This window comes from Enoplosus armatus, chromosome 16, assembly GCF_043641665.1.
Source record: "Enoplosus armatus isolate fEnoArm2 chromosome 16, fEnoArm2.hap1, whole genome shotgun sequence".
NCBI classification, from domain to species: domain Eukaryota; kingdom Metazoa; phylum Chordata; class Actinopteri; order Centrarchiformes; family Enoplosidae; genus Enoplosus; species Enoplosus armatus.
In genome coordinates this window covers 17,935,402-17,951,264 of record NC_092195.1, presented here as the reverse complement: position 1 = coordinate 17,951,264, position 15,863 = coordinate 17,935,402, and the positions used below count along the sequence as shown (strand labels likewise).

Sequence of the window (15,863 nt, the reverse complement as noted above, 5' to 3'; positions counted from 1 at the left end):
CTGCGTTTTAATCCTGGCAGAGAGGTCGCTCAAGACGTCCACTATGGGAAAAAAAAACGTTTACCTGAAGTTTATCACTCTCTAAAGTAGTGAAAGAAACAGGCCACAAAAGTGTAATCAATTTGGTTCAGCCACCGAATGTCCTAAATTAAAACAGACTATTTTTGATCATTAAAACCTTGTAATGAATTTGGACATAAAGTTATTAATGACGATTACATTGTTGGACTGCCAGACTGCTTTTTGACGACAAGGAGACTTTTAAGGTTTCGGCCTTGCTTTGTACCTGGATTTCTTTTAATGCATATCGTTCTTTTAAAAATGACCTCAATGACCAGAAGAGTCTAATCTAACATGTTTAACACAGTGCTAGTGTCCAGTGAGCCCAACCGCGGGTGGTAAAAGGCTAACAAAATGGCACCAATTGTTTATTTTTCTGCACTGGAATTCATTTTCTACAAGCAGATTCATTTTCCTTAAACGGGGGATATTTAAAGGACTAGAGGAATAGTTCAACATTTTTCACTTTCTTGCTGAGAGTTAGATGAGAAGATCGATAGCTCTCTCGTGTCTGTACGGTAAATATGAAGCTACAGTCAAGAGGCAGTTAGCTTAGCTTAGCATTAAGACTGGAAGCAGGGGGAAACAGCTAGCCTGGCTCTGTCTAAAGGTAACAAAATCTGCCTATTAACACCTCTAAAGCTCACTAATTAATATATTACATCCGGTTTGTTTAACGCGTACAAACAATTGAAACGTAAAAACGGCTTTGTTACCTTTGGACAGAGCCAGGCTAGCTGTTTCCCCCTGTTTTCAGTCTTTATGCTAAGCTACAGACAGGTGAGTGGAATCGATCTTCTCGATAGAAGAAATGTTTAACCTTTCGTTTATTTGGTGACATAGAAGAGATAGATTTTATCCGATCATACATGAATATGCAGTCACTGTTGTGTTGAAGTGGCCTGATGGATACGTTTTGTCAAGACAGGAACATACAGAAAAAAACAACAACAAGAAAACAAAATGTTACTGAGGTATTAAACATGACCTTGCTGGGTGCATGTTGAGGAAAGGGAGTCTCCATCTCGGCAAACAAATCAAGCAAGTTATCCTTATTTCAGGTGCAGCCTTCCCACTACACAGACTGTAATGCTGTTCGATTCCCACTAACCAGAGAGCCTGACGATAAGGAGGAGGTCAATGTGAAGCAGATCTACTACCTGCAGCCACAAGACTCAACCACCATGTCCTCGTACTGTTTGTAGACCACATTGTTTCCTGAGTCGATGTAGAGGATGCTGATGGGGCTGAGTTTGGACGGGGCGCAGCAGCTGGGCGGCATGTTGCTGGGGTTCATTGAATTCATCAGAGTCTGGATGATGGCGTGGTTGGTGGGCTCCAGGTGGGAGCGCAGGGGGAAGTCACAGACCCCCTCGCAGTGGTACGCTTCATAATCCAGCGGGGCGATGATCCAGTCGTCCCAGCCCAGATCTCTGAAGTTGACGTGCAGCGGCTTCTTGCTGCACCTGGATTTGGACTTCTTGCCGTGTCTCTTCCCGTGGCGGGTTTTGGACGCGGCCGTCCTCCTTCTCCTGCTGGCTTTGATGCCAGGGCCCCTCTCTTTGGCCTTCCTCTCTAGACCCAGCAACGCTCTCCCCTCTCTCCTCTCACTGAAGAGGGTCTGCCTCTTCTTAGACCTGGTGAAGACCACTAAGATGGCTTTCTTCTGTTGAGGCCGGCCGTGCCGGTGCAAGCCCAGAAGGTGCAGGTCCAGCTCCCTCTCCGGGTTGTCCAGCATGGCCCTGAGCTCCAGGCAGAAGTGCTTCCCATGACTCAGGTGCTGCTGCTCTTTGAATATTTCCCACACGTCCAACACCTCCCACTTCGGCCTTTGGGAATCCTGCAAGTCCAGCGTTTTGGAGTCGAGCAGCTGCCGGTCGTGGCAGGAGAGGAGCTGGATGTCGACGGGCTCTGTTTCCGATATCCTGAAATTCCCAGACACTTTGGTGTATATCCTGAGCTCGGCTCCCAGCACCTCCGCTTTTTTGGAGAGGGTTGAGACGTCGAACAGATACTGCTGTCTCCTCAGAGGGGAGAGTGGGAGGTCATCTGTAGAAAGCATTAAAACAGCAGGGTCAGAGCGATTCTCACGGAGATGATGTGCACACCACAGAGATGTGGAACCTGACAGGAAAAACTCCACTATTGTCTGCACTGAATTAATCTGGGAGACAAAGTCATGGGTGTTCAATCAATCCTACCTGCACACACACACACACACACACTCAAAGCTCCACATACCTTGTCCACTATCCACAAAACTTGCAATAGTGTTTGCAGCTTTTGAAGACCGAAAAAAACTGGCGTTGAGTCCGAGTCTCTCCGCCGTGGAGAAGGTCTTGTAAATAGACAGCATGTAATCGTGAGGCTCAACTACGTCTTTAGATGTTGCTTTGCTGTTTCTGTCGACGGACGGCGGCGCGTAAAACTCCTTGAAATACAAAGAAGCTTCTTGTCCATCAAAGATCCTCGCCACCTTGCTGCTCTTCGGCGCAGCTGGAGGGAAAATGGCAAGAGTCTGAAAAGAGGGGATGTCGCAAACGAACACGAGAGCCCCGCAGAGAAAGGTGAGGTGAGAGAAATCCATCCTCTGGTCTCGTCCTGGTATCAGAGCCGGAGCCTGAGCTGTGGCCGGGGGACCACGGGCAAAGCCGGAGCTGAACTCTGCATCCACTCCGCAGCAAGTGGCTGCTCCGCAAAGTGCGCACAGCTCCGCAAGACAGGCGGTGCAAAGTTAAAAAGGGGGCGAGAACACGCCCACATTGTACTGTTACCGTTCAGGCTAAATGGAGGGGGCAAATGAAGGCTGTAAAACTTAATTGTTCCTCTGTCGGCCGTCACCTCCTCCCGGGAGGGCAGATGTGCGCTGAAAAGATCCTCGTCAACTTCTGCTGCGTCTGCGGAGACTCACTTCTTTGGTTTCTAACACAAAAGCTGCTCATTCGAAACCAAAACGGCTCTTCATTTTGAGTGTTTTGTCTCAAATGTACAAGTTTCTGTCTGTTCAAGCGGGACTTTAAACGCCGCAGCAGCTGAGCCTCAGCGCGTCATGGATTCACGATTTAACGCGGAGTCTCGCGCCCTCTAGTGACGCGCAAACATACCGAGCGGGTGCAGAAACGTTCAGCCAATCAGCTTCCTTCAGCACCACGGACAGAGCCCTCCCTCGGCATCAGACGGGTGTTGAATTAGTGAAGAAAAAACACTGACGTTTATCAATGAAAAATAGAATTTATTGAAAAGAGAATAAAGTTTCAAACAATCATCAATAAAATGCAAACATCTTGTGAGAGATTCAAGTTAAACCCTATTGCACCTGTTTTAAAATATAAAGTCTATGTGAGTCTTACTCATCATCAGACATAATAAAACGAAAGAACTCAAAAGAAACAGAAATAAAACAGACTTTACTGATGGTGAGTTTTGAGATATCACTCAGTGACTTCCTGTGTGGATCAACAAACGTGTGACCACATCCCAATAACTTTGTTTACATATGTGTTAAGGTGAATATAAGTTGAGGTGTCCTTCATTAAACCCTCTCAGCTTCGCAGAACTGTCTAACACATGGGGACGCCGTCTGAGCAGCAGGCCACAGCGTAGATGACGCTGACCAGACACAGACTGCCGGCAGTGGCGGCGGTGCCGGAGCTGAAGATGCTCCCGTCGGTGGTGGACTGCGGTCCGCTCGTGGTCGAGGTGGACAAGGTGGACGCCGGCTCGGTGACGTTTCTGGTGGTGGACGGGGGCTGCGTGGTCGGGGTGTTTTTGACGCTGAAGGCGCGTGACTGAGCGCCCCACTCCTTCAGAGTGAAGACCATGGTCAGGTTGTCGCCTGCGGGGGGAGAGGATAAGGGGTAATTATTGCTGTGATCCATGTGATGATTCAAATGAAAATGAAAATGAGGAATACATTGTTGCTTCTGTCCAAAGGCACATACTTTTTGACGTAAGATTTACACAGAATTAATGAATACATTAAGGACAAAAAAACTCCTTCTTTGGGCTGATATGGCTGTATGTGTCCCCTGTACTGTTCGTCCCCCTTTTCCTCTCTTGTATCCAGCTCTGCCCAGGTGTGCTACATCATGAGTCTTCAATGAGGTGCACCTGGCCCGAGAAGGAAGCACCTCAAAGATCCTATGTAGTACCAGAGGGGAGAGGCCTCTGGTATGGGGACTGCTAGTCTTGGTTGTTTGGATGTCTTTATGTTAATAAATCCCACGGCTTTGGTTGTTGTAAAGGTGTTTCTCTGTGGTCGATTGGGTGGGATGTAACAGGGCTTTTACATTCAACATGTCTAAATCCAGCCAGTCAGCCCATCTATAGACGACTGGTGTGATATTATAATGGAAAGAATCACCTTCTCCACGAGGCTTCAGGAACTTAAAATTGAGGAAATTTGGGAAAAGTGGAAAATGTATATTTCTCTGAAACACACTTCTTATGTCTAAATGTGTTTATGTCATTTTATCTATTTTTTCTTTCTCTCTTAATTTTCTCTTCATGTTCTATGATTATACCGTAACAAGCTGAAGGGACGGATCACTCTGTTTGCAGGTTGTAGGAGTTATTTTAAAGAACTTGACGCAGACGTACCGCTGTTGATGATGGACAGGTCGGTGAAGTTTGCCCAGCAGGTGCTGAACAGGATGGTGGTGTTTCCTTCCAGTCCACCTACGCTGTTCCCACTGGAGTCCTTCAGGCTGGCTGTTACAGTGAGAGTCGTCACTCCCACAGAGACACAGTTACCCTGCAGACAACGACGCAGGTCAGCGTTTACACACAGCAGCTACTTCAATCACAATGTTAAATCTTCTGGTGTGTGTCTCCTAGTTTATTCTATAACATCCTATAAATGTTAGTTTGAAGCAGAATAAGATATTTATGGGGACTATGACTTTGCTAATAAAAATGGGAACAAACTAAATAATCAGAAAACGTTTTGCATTGTATTCTGTTTACATTTAATTAATTTTATCTTTAAAATAAGGTGAATTAAGTCTCATTTAGTCTAAAAATGCCTAGTAGGTGCCTTCTTAAATGGTTCTAGATGAGATAAATTGAGCATTTTAAGATTAAAAAAATAAACAAACCAAAGAATCAAGCACACTGCTCACACACTGAATCAACAAAACATAAAACATTAAACAGTTAGTACTCAGTAATCAAGATGAGGAGGATGCACTGGTAAAGTTTCTATCTCGTTATCAGTCAATGATCCAAAAACTCCCTCAGAAAAGTGGACAAACAACCTCCAATCAAATGTGTTTTTAATTATCAGTATTTTTTGTGTATTTTATGCCTTTAGCAATAGTAGAGAGGTGACAGGAAATCAGGGCGAGAGCTGCAACGCAGATGTAGCAGCAGCTGTATCATCGCCTCACCTTCTCATCCACAGCCATGAGACTGGGCTGCTGGTCCAGAGGACCCACAAACTCCCCGGCTACCGGCTCCACCATCAGCAGCAGGTCGTCCACGCTGGACACATAGTTCACTTTAGGCTTCTCCCTCGTCACTTCTGCTGTGGCCTCCTGAGATTTAACAGCAGAAGACCATCGAACCAGTGAGCACTCATGTAAAATGTAGTTTTTATGAGAGCAGACGTTGGTATGATCAAGTCTTGACGTTCACCTCGTTCCAGCTGGGGTCAGACGATGGAGGAGGAGGCGGGACGACGCCCATCGCAGACACGTTGAAGCCGATGGACTGACTGAGGTTTCCGGAAACTGCTGCCTGACCCAGATCATCAGCGATGGTCTTCAACAACGTAAAGTCCTCCTCATCTGAGAAAAGAGATGTTACATGTGTGGCTGTTAGAGGGCTGGATCTGAACTTAAAGGCCAACATTTACAGTCTGTAAATACCATATAAGAGCAAACATCAACACAGAAATGACACTTTTCCTCCCACTAACCGTTGGTGCTGTTGGTGGTTTGCTGGACCGGAGGTTTCTTGATCTCCACCTCCACCGTCAGGCCTGTGGACCTCTTCCTGCGTCGTGCGCCTCCATCCTCCCGGACGATGTTGGTGATTCGGATCATATTCGGGGGAACTTTGAGGAACACAGCGAGGTTCCGGATCAGGCTTTCTCTGAAGAACTCGTCCTCAGTCATGGCGGGCAGCTCGAAGGCGATGAAGAGGACCGGGGCGGTTCGGATCTCCACCGGCGTGGAGCCTCTCAGCACGACCTTCAGCATCTTGTAGTCCTGGTCGAAGTAGTTGGTGCCCACAGTGGCATTCAGTTGGGGGACGTACTGACCTTGAGGGACAAAAGGAAGAAAAACATATGATTTAGCAACGTCTTCTGTGTCACACATGATTCATCCAAGACAAAAGAGCCACAACTTTTATTGATTATCAGTTGCTTTAAATGTGGAAAATTAGGCTCTCAGTCAATTGATGACAAATCCTGCATCATCAACATTTACTGCAAATTCTAAAACTGTACGGTATGCTTTGAAAATGGTCGACAGAAAAGGTAAATATAACGAATTTGCAGTAAATGGCCTTAAACTTGTCTCTTTAAAATATCCTTTTTTTTTGGATTGTAAAAAAAAAAGAAAAAAGTCTGGTTTCAAAAACAGAATAAATGTCAAAAAAGGCAAATTTCATGAATGCAATTGAAAACAAACTGCATCAAAAAACTTGTCGGAGCATTCGGATGCTTGTGGTAAGAAAGGAATAATTCATTTGTCAATCTAGAGACTAACAAGTATGATTTGGATAAAAAAGGCAGTCGGCAGTCCCCCCCCAAATGATACATTTACAAAGAGATGACATGCTATTTGTAGGTGAGATTGCGGCTGCTTTTGCATGCAAACAACAGCAACCAGCCTGCAAACGTACATCCCAAACACAATATCAAGGGAAAATATGAAATCCATTTTTGAAAACAGAACAGAAAACGTGGCCAGATCCTAACAAACGTTCTGGTTGAGCCAAGAGAAGCTGAAGCTTGAGACAGACAATCAATCATATTTGATTACACTTAATAAGAGCAGAACCAACATTATATTATAGTGTTTAATACATACTATAGACCCTACTCTGATTGTTTTATTGCCTGAATTGATTTACAGTCACACTATCTGTACCTGGATGGAGGGGCTCCTTCAGGGTGTAGTCAGTGTTGTCAGCGTTCCAGTTAGCGTTAGTCGGAGCCACCAGCTGGTCGTCAACGTACACATCCAACCGCTGCGGCTTGGAGTAGAAGACTGACACCATGACGCTCTGCACAAATCAAAAAACAAAAGGTGTCTCGGTGAAGAGTGACTTTTAGCCCTGGAGTCACATTTAAAGGGCTTCACAACATTATTGAAGCTGAAAATGTAGTTGTTCATATTATTGACTCGAACGTTTAGAGCAGTGTCAGTCGTGTTCTGCAGGTTGTGCACCGACCTCAGATGGATCAGCGTTGAGCATCATGAGGCGAAGTTTCTGAGGGCTGACGCTGCTGAAGAAGACGTCGAAGGAGCGTCCTGTGGCCACGATGCTGTGGAAGAGAGACACTCTCTTCTGGCAGGTGTAGCCCGAACACCAACCGTGATCCTGAGGACCTGGAGGCAAAGACACACGCAACACACAGTTAACACACACGTCATTTCTACTTTTTGAACTGATTTTAGAGAAAGCAGAACTCGTCCTACCGTTGATCAGATCCAAAAAGCCGTCTCCGAGCACGGCGACGGGGGACAGACGTCTGGTCTCCGTGTCAGAGTCGAGACTCTCAATCACCAGCATCCTGTAGTTCAGCCCGAAACACTTGTAGCTCTGCCAGGAACTCATGTACGTGCAGTCTTTCCTGATCACACCTGAAGCAACATGGCATTTCGGAAATTAGTTTATTTTCTGATATACCACCAGAAGTGTCACACAGGACAGTAAAAGTAGACGTTTAATAGTTTTTTTTAACTACTTTTACTTCTTTTAGACTAAAACTGCAAGGAATTAATTTGTAGTGCTCATACTGAACCATGCATTTAAATAAAACTATGAAACTGAGTGCAGTGACTTGAACTTGGATGATTACTGATTTTCTTTTCCTATAAAAATGTTGAATTATTAAAGTGAAGAAGCAAACATTTACTCAAAGGTGGCAGCACCAAGTGAATCAACCACTACTGTAGTTTGCGCTTGTTAGCTGAAACTCTTTTTCATGGACTTATTTCTGCACTACTATTCAGTTGTGGACTTTAGAGTTTGATTTGCATCAGTACTGATCTTTTTTCTTTTCCTCCGCTGGTCTAGTTACCTTTGTGCGGAGCGATCTGGTTCACAGGGATGCGGCTGCCGTTGAGGAAAGTGAGCATGACTTTCGGGATGCGGTAGTCGCCCAGCCCCCTCCTGGGATCACCTCCCCACTCGTACTCAGACTGGGGCACCACGGCTCCCACTGCACCCAGGAACGAGCCGTCCAAGTCCTTCAACAGGCTCTTCTTCTTCGCATCGCAGTCCATGTCCACACAATCAGCCGGGTTCGCTTTGCTGAAGCACAAAAACATAAAAGTTATCGATTTTATTTCATCACACACATAAAAGAGCAGAAAGATGTCATGTAAAACTTACACCGAAATGTTTCATAGAAAAATACACTTTTTTTGTCCGTTTAAATCCTAAATTTAAGCAGCAATAAACAAGAAAATAACAAAAATGAACATATAATTTTTTTTTAAATATAAAAATACACCTGGATAATAATCAATTTTATATAATTACTCCTGCAGACATATTTTTTCATTCTTTTCTCACTGTTTGATGTACATGTGCAATGATTTACCTCACATCGGGCCTGTGGACGAAGACTCTGCCGTCCTCTGTGCTGTCAATCATCTTTATGCCTGAAACCTGCACAGGGTGCTGCAGGTCCTCGTTGAGCGGGTTGGTGATGAACATGAAGTTCGTCTCGCTGGAGCAAACGTTTCGGAAACCGACGAATGTCGTGTCTAGAAAGAGGAATAAGGAATATGTTCTTCTTCAAATCATTGTGAAGATTGTTTACGGCATCACGACATAACAACATTTTCAAAAACCGGTCCCAAAGCTCAGAGCCTGAACTCACCCTTGACTGTCATCAGTCCTTTGATGGCATTGTAGTTCATGTTCAGATGATGGGGTTTTTCTGGAGCGGTGTTGTGACCAGATCCAAAAGACGGCCAACAGATTCCAGATCTGCCACCTGTGCAAAGTGAAAGCAGAGTCACAAAGTAAGGAATCTTTTCAGTTTAACCAGCCTACATTTATACAGGAAAAAAATCTATCTGATTCCAGCACTTTTCAAAGACCTTCAAGTTCTTGGTTGCTTAAAATAAATGGTTGAAATTACACATTTAGACTTGTTAAGTCAACATGTCTTTGTTTGATTCTAAATGCTGTTTTTGTATCAACACAAATCTCTATGTCAGAGCTATCAGCAGGATGTGAGCTGAGGTAATTCACCTGTTTGATTTATAAAAGGTCTTGTCCTATTAAGGAAAATCCCAAAACATTCAAGGCCTTTTAAAGCCTGTTGCAACCCTGTATATCTGTTCTCTCAACATCTGTCTACTCTGTAGCAGTGATCTGTGGCGTCTTGGCAGAATCAGGGAGTTTGTTCTGTACCTTTGAGAGGTCTCGGAGCTCGATGGCCTTGGCTGATTTCAAGATTAAAGTCATCGGTGGACAAAGTGTCTGAACAGTTGAAGCTCGGGCTGCTGCCAACAATCAGGGCATTCTGGGAAGAGATGAGCGTGAGGAATATGAAATCTGTCAACTACTGTGTAACTAAATGACGTGTGAGAAATGAGGAAAGGAAAAGAAAAAGAACGAGTGAATCAAAATAAACTCACCTGAATGCGTACGGGTTTATCAGCGTACGCGTGGGCGAGAGAAGGAGGAGCGAAGATGAGCGGCATGATGCCCATCCCGTTGTCCACCAGGGTCACGTTGGAAATAACAACAGCCATGATGGTCTGTGAGGGGGAGAGGAAGAGGAAGAAGAGGAGGATGATGATCTGCTGTCATTTCTTCTGAATAATCGAGACGATCTTAACCCTTCAGCTCCTCAGGAATCCTAAACTCAGCTCTTATAAATCTTTACCTGTAAGGTGAACATAACTCGCTGATATCAGGACCAGAGTTTCAGAACTATTATAAACAAGCACAATGTATCTCGAAAAGAGAGCGCAAACAGAGCAACCGTCTGTTTAAATGACTTCCTCCCATCCTCAGCAACACCAAAGAGACTGACGTGCTGCTTTCACAAAAGCAATTTGCTGACACACAGATTGCAAATGGCGGCAGCGTCACAGTTCACAAATTAATGCAGATGAATTTGTCCTGCATGTGTTGCAAGAATGGCATTTGTTTTGATAAATGAAACAAGACAAATGATCTCATGTACTAGCTCGATTTATAAAGCAGTCTTTGTCTTTTTAGTCTAGAACATTCATGTTTGGTATAAAAGTGCTAAATTAAAGGCTGAAAGTCCTTCTACAGTCTCCTGGATCACAGCAGACTCCTCATTTTGCTTTGTGTATCCGACTCCAGACTCTGTCGCCTCTTGTTGCAGTCAAATTCAGTGAGAGCATTGCTTTCTGAAATCAAGGTGTCAGAAATAGAAGAAGTTCAGTATTGAAACCTGGAAGTAGATGCCGTAGTCAAAGCTCCTCCAGATGAAAAAGCCCCGGATGAGGCTGCAGCCGGGCAAACCGTCTTTGTTGAGATAGACTCCGAACAGACCGCCGTGAGCCTCGTTGTGAATCCACTTCTCATTCTCGTTCAAATAACCTGCACAGGCAGAAAGTCGGGGGGAGGAGGGGGGGGGGGGGGGGGTCTATGAGGACTTCTGCATCTTTGAGCGTTCAAGGTACAAACTGGTGAAATATAAGCTGACATGATTAGTTTTATTGTTCTGAAAGAAAGAACATTTCAGGCTGAAATGTCCACTATCACTCTCCGTTACCTGGACATGGTTCACCATTGATGCGGTAAGCGACTCTCTCGTAACCTGCCACGATGTTATGCTGCAGCACAACATTTGTCCCCTCATTGACCTGAAGAAAAAACAGCAAAGATCATAAATGCAGCACTAGATTTTTATCAGAAGTCCTCTATCTTGTGTTTTGAGGGGACGGACCTCGATGGCAGCGTTCCAGGCGTAGTTGAAGGGCTCCTCTCGGTCCTGATATGATCCGGGCCACAGCGCCATCATCACCAGGTTCCTCCTCGCTGTTATCTTGTCGCCCCAAATCCTGATACCTGCAAACAGGGACGCATTTTAATACTTTAAAGAGTTCCTGTTCACTGCTGGGAATCATCTGTAGGTGGTATTTGTAAATCATGTCGACAGTGTTGACCTTCTCCCACAGTGTGGTGGACGACGTTATCGTCTATCTTCAGACCCTCTGTCCCAAAGACGCCGATGGCTGGAGAGAAACCGTCGTGGAAAGCACAACCCTGAATGTACGAGTCTTCTTCTGAAACCTTTCAAGACAGAAAAAAACAATATTAAATTTGACATTTTACATATTTAAGAGATGCTTTCGAGTCCAAACAGAAGCTCGTGGTCATGAGAAGATTTTTCCAGACTCTGTGATCGAATAAGACGATGTAGAAGAAAGATTTTGAACGTTTCTTTCAGAACAATTTCTTTACTTTTTTGTTGTTCTGATATAAAATCTTTTATTTTAAATGTTGCTATATTTAAATTGTGTTAAAACAAAAATCTTAGCATATTAACCCTTAATTTTCTAACATACATTTATATATTATTTATATTCTAACATACAATTGAATCCAAAGCACTTTAAGTAGGTTGTAATGTGTGTGTTTGTGTGTGTTGCTGTACCTCTCCCAGGTTGAGGAAGGCCACAGAGTAACGAGGGTCGGTGTAGTCGATCCAGCCTTCCTGACCGGAGTGGAAGAACTCCACGTTCCTGATCTGAGCGTTGCCTTTAGGAAGAAAATATCCAACACTGATGTCTTAATGTGTTTAATGACAAATACAAGGTTCAAAAATAATGTAAATGAGTGTGAAGGCAAAGTCATACCATTTTATACATTTAATAAAAACGTACCTTTGTAGTCGATCCCGGCCCAGGAGTAGGTGCCCACCAAAAGTCTGGCTCCGAACGACTCCTGCATCATCTCCGGATACTCCTGCCCGGTGATCTTAATGTTTCTGGTCAGGAGAGCGACATCAGCCGCCAGAGTGTAGGAGGACGACGTACCTGAGACAGAGTGAGTCTCACCTGAGGAGACAAAAAGAGGTCAGCATGGTCGAACTTCAGTATAATACAATAAAAATGCACCCCACAATAAATTAAAGTCATGGGCTAAATTTCAGTTCTAGAGACAGATCTGTTGAACTGACCGATGTGAGTGTGGGTCAAAGGCTGGCTCAGGGTCAGGACGCGGCCGTCTGCCGACACGTCGGCGATCTGACGTTTTTCTGTCTCCCATGCGCTGTAACTGGTGGTGGAGACGGCGACCTCGTCTCCAACCTGCACACACAGGCAGACATGTGAACAAATGACGGAGTAGTAGCTTTTGCAGTAGTGAGTTGTATTAGTACTAAACACTAAGATTGTGTAAAGGCAAGATTTTCAAGACACAAACACTGAGTTAAAGGTAAAAAGACACCACACCGACCTGCCAGTCCACAGACTGCGTCAGGGTCAGGGTGTTGGATCCGGCGTCGGCAGTGGCAGCGAGTTTGGTGTGGTACACGTTGTGAGGTTGTCCATAGAGCTCCAGGGTACCAAACACACCTGTGGTTCAATAAAACACACACTGAGTCAGTGCACAGTGCCCCCCCCCCCTATATTATACCTATACCTATATTATAAATATATTTAGAAATGTGTGACAATGTTGTTATATATAGTTACAGTACATACACTGCAAAGTTCTGTTATATCTTAAATGTTAGTTCAGGTGAGCGCATGACGTTGATTCTGGTGCTGTTTTCTTACCCAGGACTTTGGATCCCTGGTTGGGTCCGTTAGGCAGAGGCCAGTCAGGAGTGCGGTGGTTCCCTCTCAGCTTGATGTGCAGCTGACCTCTGAACGGCTCGTCATCCCATCCCGCAATCAGCCGGCCGCCCTGAAACAGCAGGAGACGCAAACACGGTCAATCAGACTGCGTGGGAAGTACTGGGATCTCCTTTCACTTAGATGATGTGTTGATTTAGTTTGACTGTTACTGCTGATACTTAGATCTTCATCTAATAACTCCACAGAGACACAAACTGACACAAAAAGCTGTTTTTGGCACTTTTTTTAAAAGCATAAATAAGATAAATATAAGGTTGCCACATTTCTTCTTCGATCAATAAAAGAAAGACATGAAACAGATTAATTTTAAAGTGATAATCTGGATCATCACAGAGGTCGGGGAGACTGCTGATCCCACTGACCTGGATGGAGATGTAGACAGCGTCCACCACCACAGTACTGTATTCAGGTGCAGCCCGAGCCTGTCTGCTGGACGAGCTGTTCATGGTGTCGGGGATCTCAAGAACTCCGACCACCGTCAGCTTGTTGAGTGGAGGAGTGTCGCTGTCCAAAACGACCCACTGCCCTGTGGTTTGATGGGGGGACACAAAGGGGACCATAAGATCCGCTTCAAACTGAACACTATAAAGTAATTGTATCACCAGACAAGGTTCAGAGATCGTCTAAAAGTTAGTTACTGTGTCCTCTTTCATCTTACAGTGAAATAAATCATGATATCACACATAAAGTGGCAAAATGAAGCATCTGACACGCAACAACCCATGAAAAGTTGTTTACTTTGGTTTATTCAACATTTCCTTTGGTTTTCTTCTAGACATTACCTGATGGGATGACCACATCGGCGCCCTCTGTTGGTACTGTGAAGTTATTTTCAGCTGAGCTTTTCCAGAAAGAGGCATTCGACCACCGACTAGAGAGAAACACACAAACAAAGACCAAACCACAGTCAACATAATAACTATTTTCAGTTTTGGAAATATCGTGTGACTCTTTTTTTGTTTAGTAATAACCCACTTCAAATCAACAATGCTTGCTTTGGATGCAACAATTACTCCTAATCTAATATGATGATGATTTTTCTCTGTCACATTTCACTACTTTACGGGGTAGAAAAAATGTCTCATGATTCTCTGGTCGTGTCTTGTCTTGTTTCATTTCTAGAACATTCAAATTAAATATTAAATATTCAGGTCACACGGCAATAAAGGTTTTTAAGATTCACTAATAGACAGAGACGTCTTTACTGTGTAAAGTATTTAAAACCATCTCGACCATTCAGCATAATCAGTACTCTTACTTTTAATACTTTAAGTGCATTTGGCTATTAATACTATTTTTTATATTGTTGCAGTGCGTAAATAAGAGAGGAAGTAGAGGAAGCAAATGAGCTGAATACTGATCAACAGGGCTGTCTGACTGTAGCTGGTGAGCTGGAATTAGTTTGTTCCTGGCCACGTGTTGTGGTGCGGGTTAAACGTACATGAAGCTGTCAGGCCGACGGGTGGGTAAGGGGGCGAGCGTGGCTGGAGGTGGTGGCGTTGGTGGGATGCAGTTGGGGTAGAAGCAGCGGTAGACCCTCAAGTTCACCGCGGAGTCGACCGTGGAGCGGTCAACGCTGTTACGGCGCCTGCGCTCGCTGGTCTTCCCGGACACTGCAGACACAGAACGACGTCAAATGAATGAAGACGCACAAATGACTTTTAGTGAATGTTCTTGTGTGATTTAGTGTTAAACAGTCACCTAAGCACACACAAAAAAATGTTTAACGTGATTTAAGATGTGGATTTAGACCAAAAACAATAACACTGCTAATAAAAATGATGGCAATAATTAGGCAGTTTTAACTAGTGTTTATGCTAATTTATAGCAGCACACTGTGTATAATATATGAGCAGATTATTTGCTTTTTATAAGGACAACAGACAAAAACTGCTCAACATGTCAGCAGATTAAACAGTTTTTGACTCTCTGATTATGTTATAGCAGCCAACTGTCATGCTGCAAAATCTATTACTACTATTTATAATCACTATAACAAAGACATTTTTGATTTTATTTTAGTCTATAAAATGTCAAACAATAGCGAAACATGCCATCAAGTTCAGGCAGCCCAGGTTGACATCTTGTTTTGTCTGACCGACAGTCCAAAACCCAAAGATCTTCAATTTACAACGATATAAAAACTGATAAAAACAGCAAACCCTCACATTTGAGAATCTGCAATCAAGTCATGTTTGGCTTTTCTGCTTTATAAAAAACTTAAATCATCACTACTACTATATACAACCAATAGATCCATGTTAGTGTGTCTAACCGATGTAGTAGAGGTTGTTGGAGCTGTCGTCAAAGTACCAGTCTCCGTTCTTGTTACTGCTGAAGCTCAGTGGCGTCGATGAGCCGTTCCTCTCATCGATGACACGGAATCTGTCTGGATTCTGGGTGAAGTTGTGGTTGATGATCACGTATTGATCCGGCTGCGTGAGGGGGGAAAAGTGCGAGCAAAAAAACATCAGGGTAAATAGGCAGAGAGCTGCTTTGAGATTTGATGTATATTACTATCATGTTGAGGATCTTTAATGTACCTTGAAGCCGTAGAATTTTGCAGCATAAGTGATGTTTGTGATGTGGTCCATGTCATTAAAGTACCAGTTGTACGTTTGTCCAGAGGGCAGCATGGCCATCCAGCCAAACTTATGAGTCATTCTCTTCTTCAAATAGGGAATCACACTGGTTCCTGTAATAGCGAGTTTAACATTTAAAACAGTAAAAATAACAGCAGATACATTAATATATGTGGTAACCCTTTAA

The 15,863-nt window shown here is 44.0% G+C and overlaps 2 protein-coding genes across 2 annotated transcripts in view; both read right to left on the bottom strand.

Annotated features, from left to right (window-relative positions):
• Positions 1–1,216: 1,216 nt before the first annotated feature.
• gdf6b (growth differentiation factor 6b) lies at positions 1,217–2,711 on the bottom strand. Its single transcript, XM_070921973.1, has 2 exons — positions 2,302–2,711; positions 1,217–2,109 (listed from the first exon to the last, which is right to left on the bottom strand). The coding sequence occupies exons 1-2, from the start codon at positions 2,645–2,647 to the stop codon at positions 1,217–1,219; spliced, it is 1,239 nt and encodes a 412-aa protein (XP_070778074.1). The 5' UTR covers positions 2,648–2,711.
• Positions 2,712–3,343: 632 nt separating this feature from the next.
• The window catches only part of pkhd1l1.1 (PKHD1 like 1, tandem duplicate 1), a 40,465-nt gene continuing 27,945 nt past the window's right edge, over positions 3,344–15,863 (bottom strand). Inside the window, exons 50-76 of the mRNA XM_070922180.1 lie at positions 15,638–15,789; positions 15,370–15,529; positions 14,536–14,707; positions 13,877–13,965; positions 13,457–13,620; positions 13,014–13,143; positions 12,691–12,809; positions 12,413–12,542; positions 12,117–12,290; positions 11,888–11,991; positions 11,397–11,523; positions 11,177–11,298; positions 11,003–11,093; positions 10,679–10,827; positions 9,888–10,010; positions 9,661–9,772; positions 9,122–9,238; positions 8,840–9,005; positions 8,315–8,547; positions 7,710–7,874; positions 7,462–7,619; positions 7,158–7,293; positions 5,978–6,322; positions 5,695–5,846; positions 5,448–5,594; positions 4,660–4,813; positions 3,344–3,895 (exon numbers count right to left, since the gene is read on the bottom strand). Of these exons, the coding sequence (XP_070778281.1) occupies positions 3,621–3,895; positions 4,660–4,813; positions 5,448–5,594; positions 5,695–5,846; positions 5,978–6,322; positions 7,158–7,293; positions 7,462–7,619; positions 7,710–7,874; positions 8,315–8,547; positions 8,840–9,005; positions 9,122–9,238; positions 9,661–9,772; positions 9,888–10,010; positions 10,679–10,827; positions 11,003–11,093; positions 11,177–11,298; positions 11,397–11,523; positions 11,888–11,991; positions 12,117–12,290; positions 12,413–12,542; positions 12,691–12,809; positions 13,014–13,143; positions 13,457–13,620; positions 13,877–13,965; positions 14,536–14,707; positions 15,370–15,529; positions 15,638–15,789 (4,166 nt within the window). The 3' untranslated portion in view covers positions 3,344–3,620. The remainder of the gene's footprint in view (positions 3,896–4,659; positions 4,814–5,447; positions 5,595–5,694; positions 5,847–5,977; positions 6,323–7,157; positions 7,294–7,461; positions 7,620–7,709; positions 7,875–8,314; positions 8,548–8,839; positions 9,006–9,121; positions 9,239–9,660; positions 9,773–9,887; positions 10,011–10,678; positions 10,828–11,002; positions 11,094–11,176; positions 11,299–11,396; positions 11,524–11,887; positions 11,992–12,116; positions 12,291–12,412; positions 12,543–12,690; positions 12,810–13,013; positions 13,144–13,456; positions 13,621–13,876; positions 13,966–14,535; positions 14,708–15,369; positions 15,530–15,637; positions 15,790–15,863) is intronic.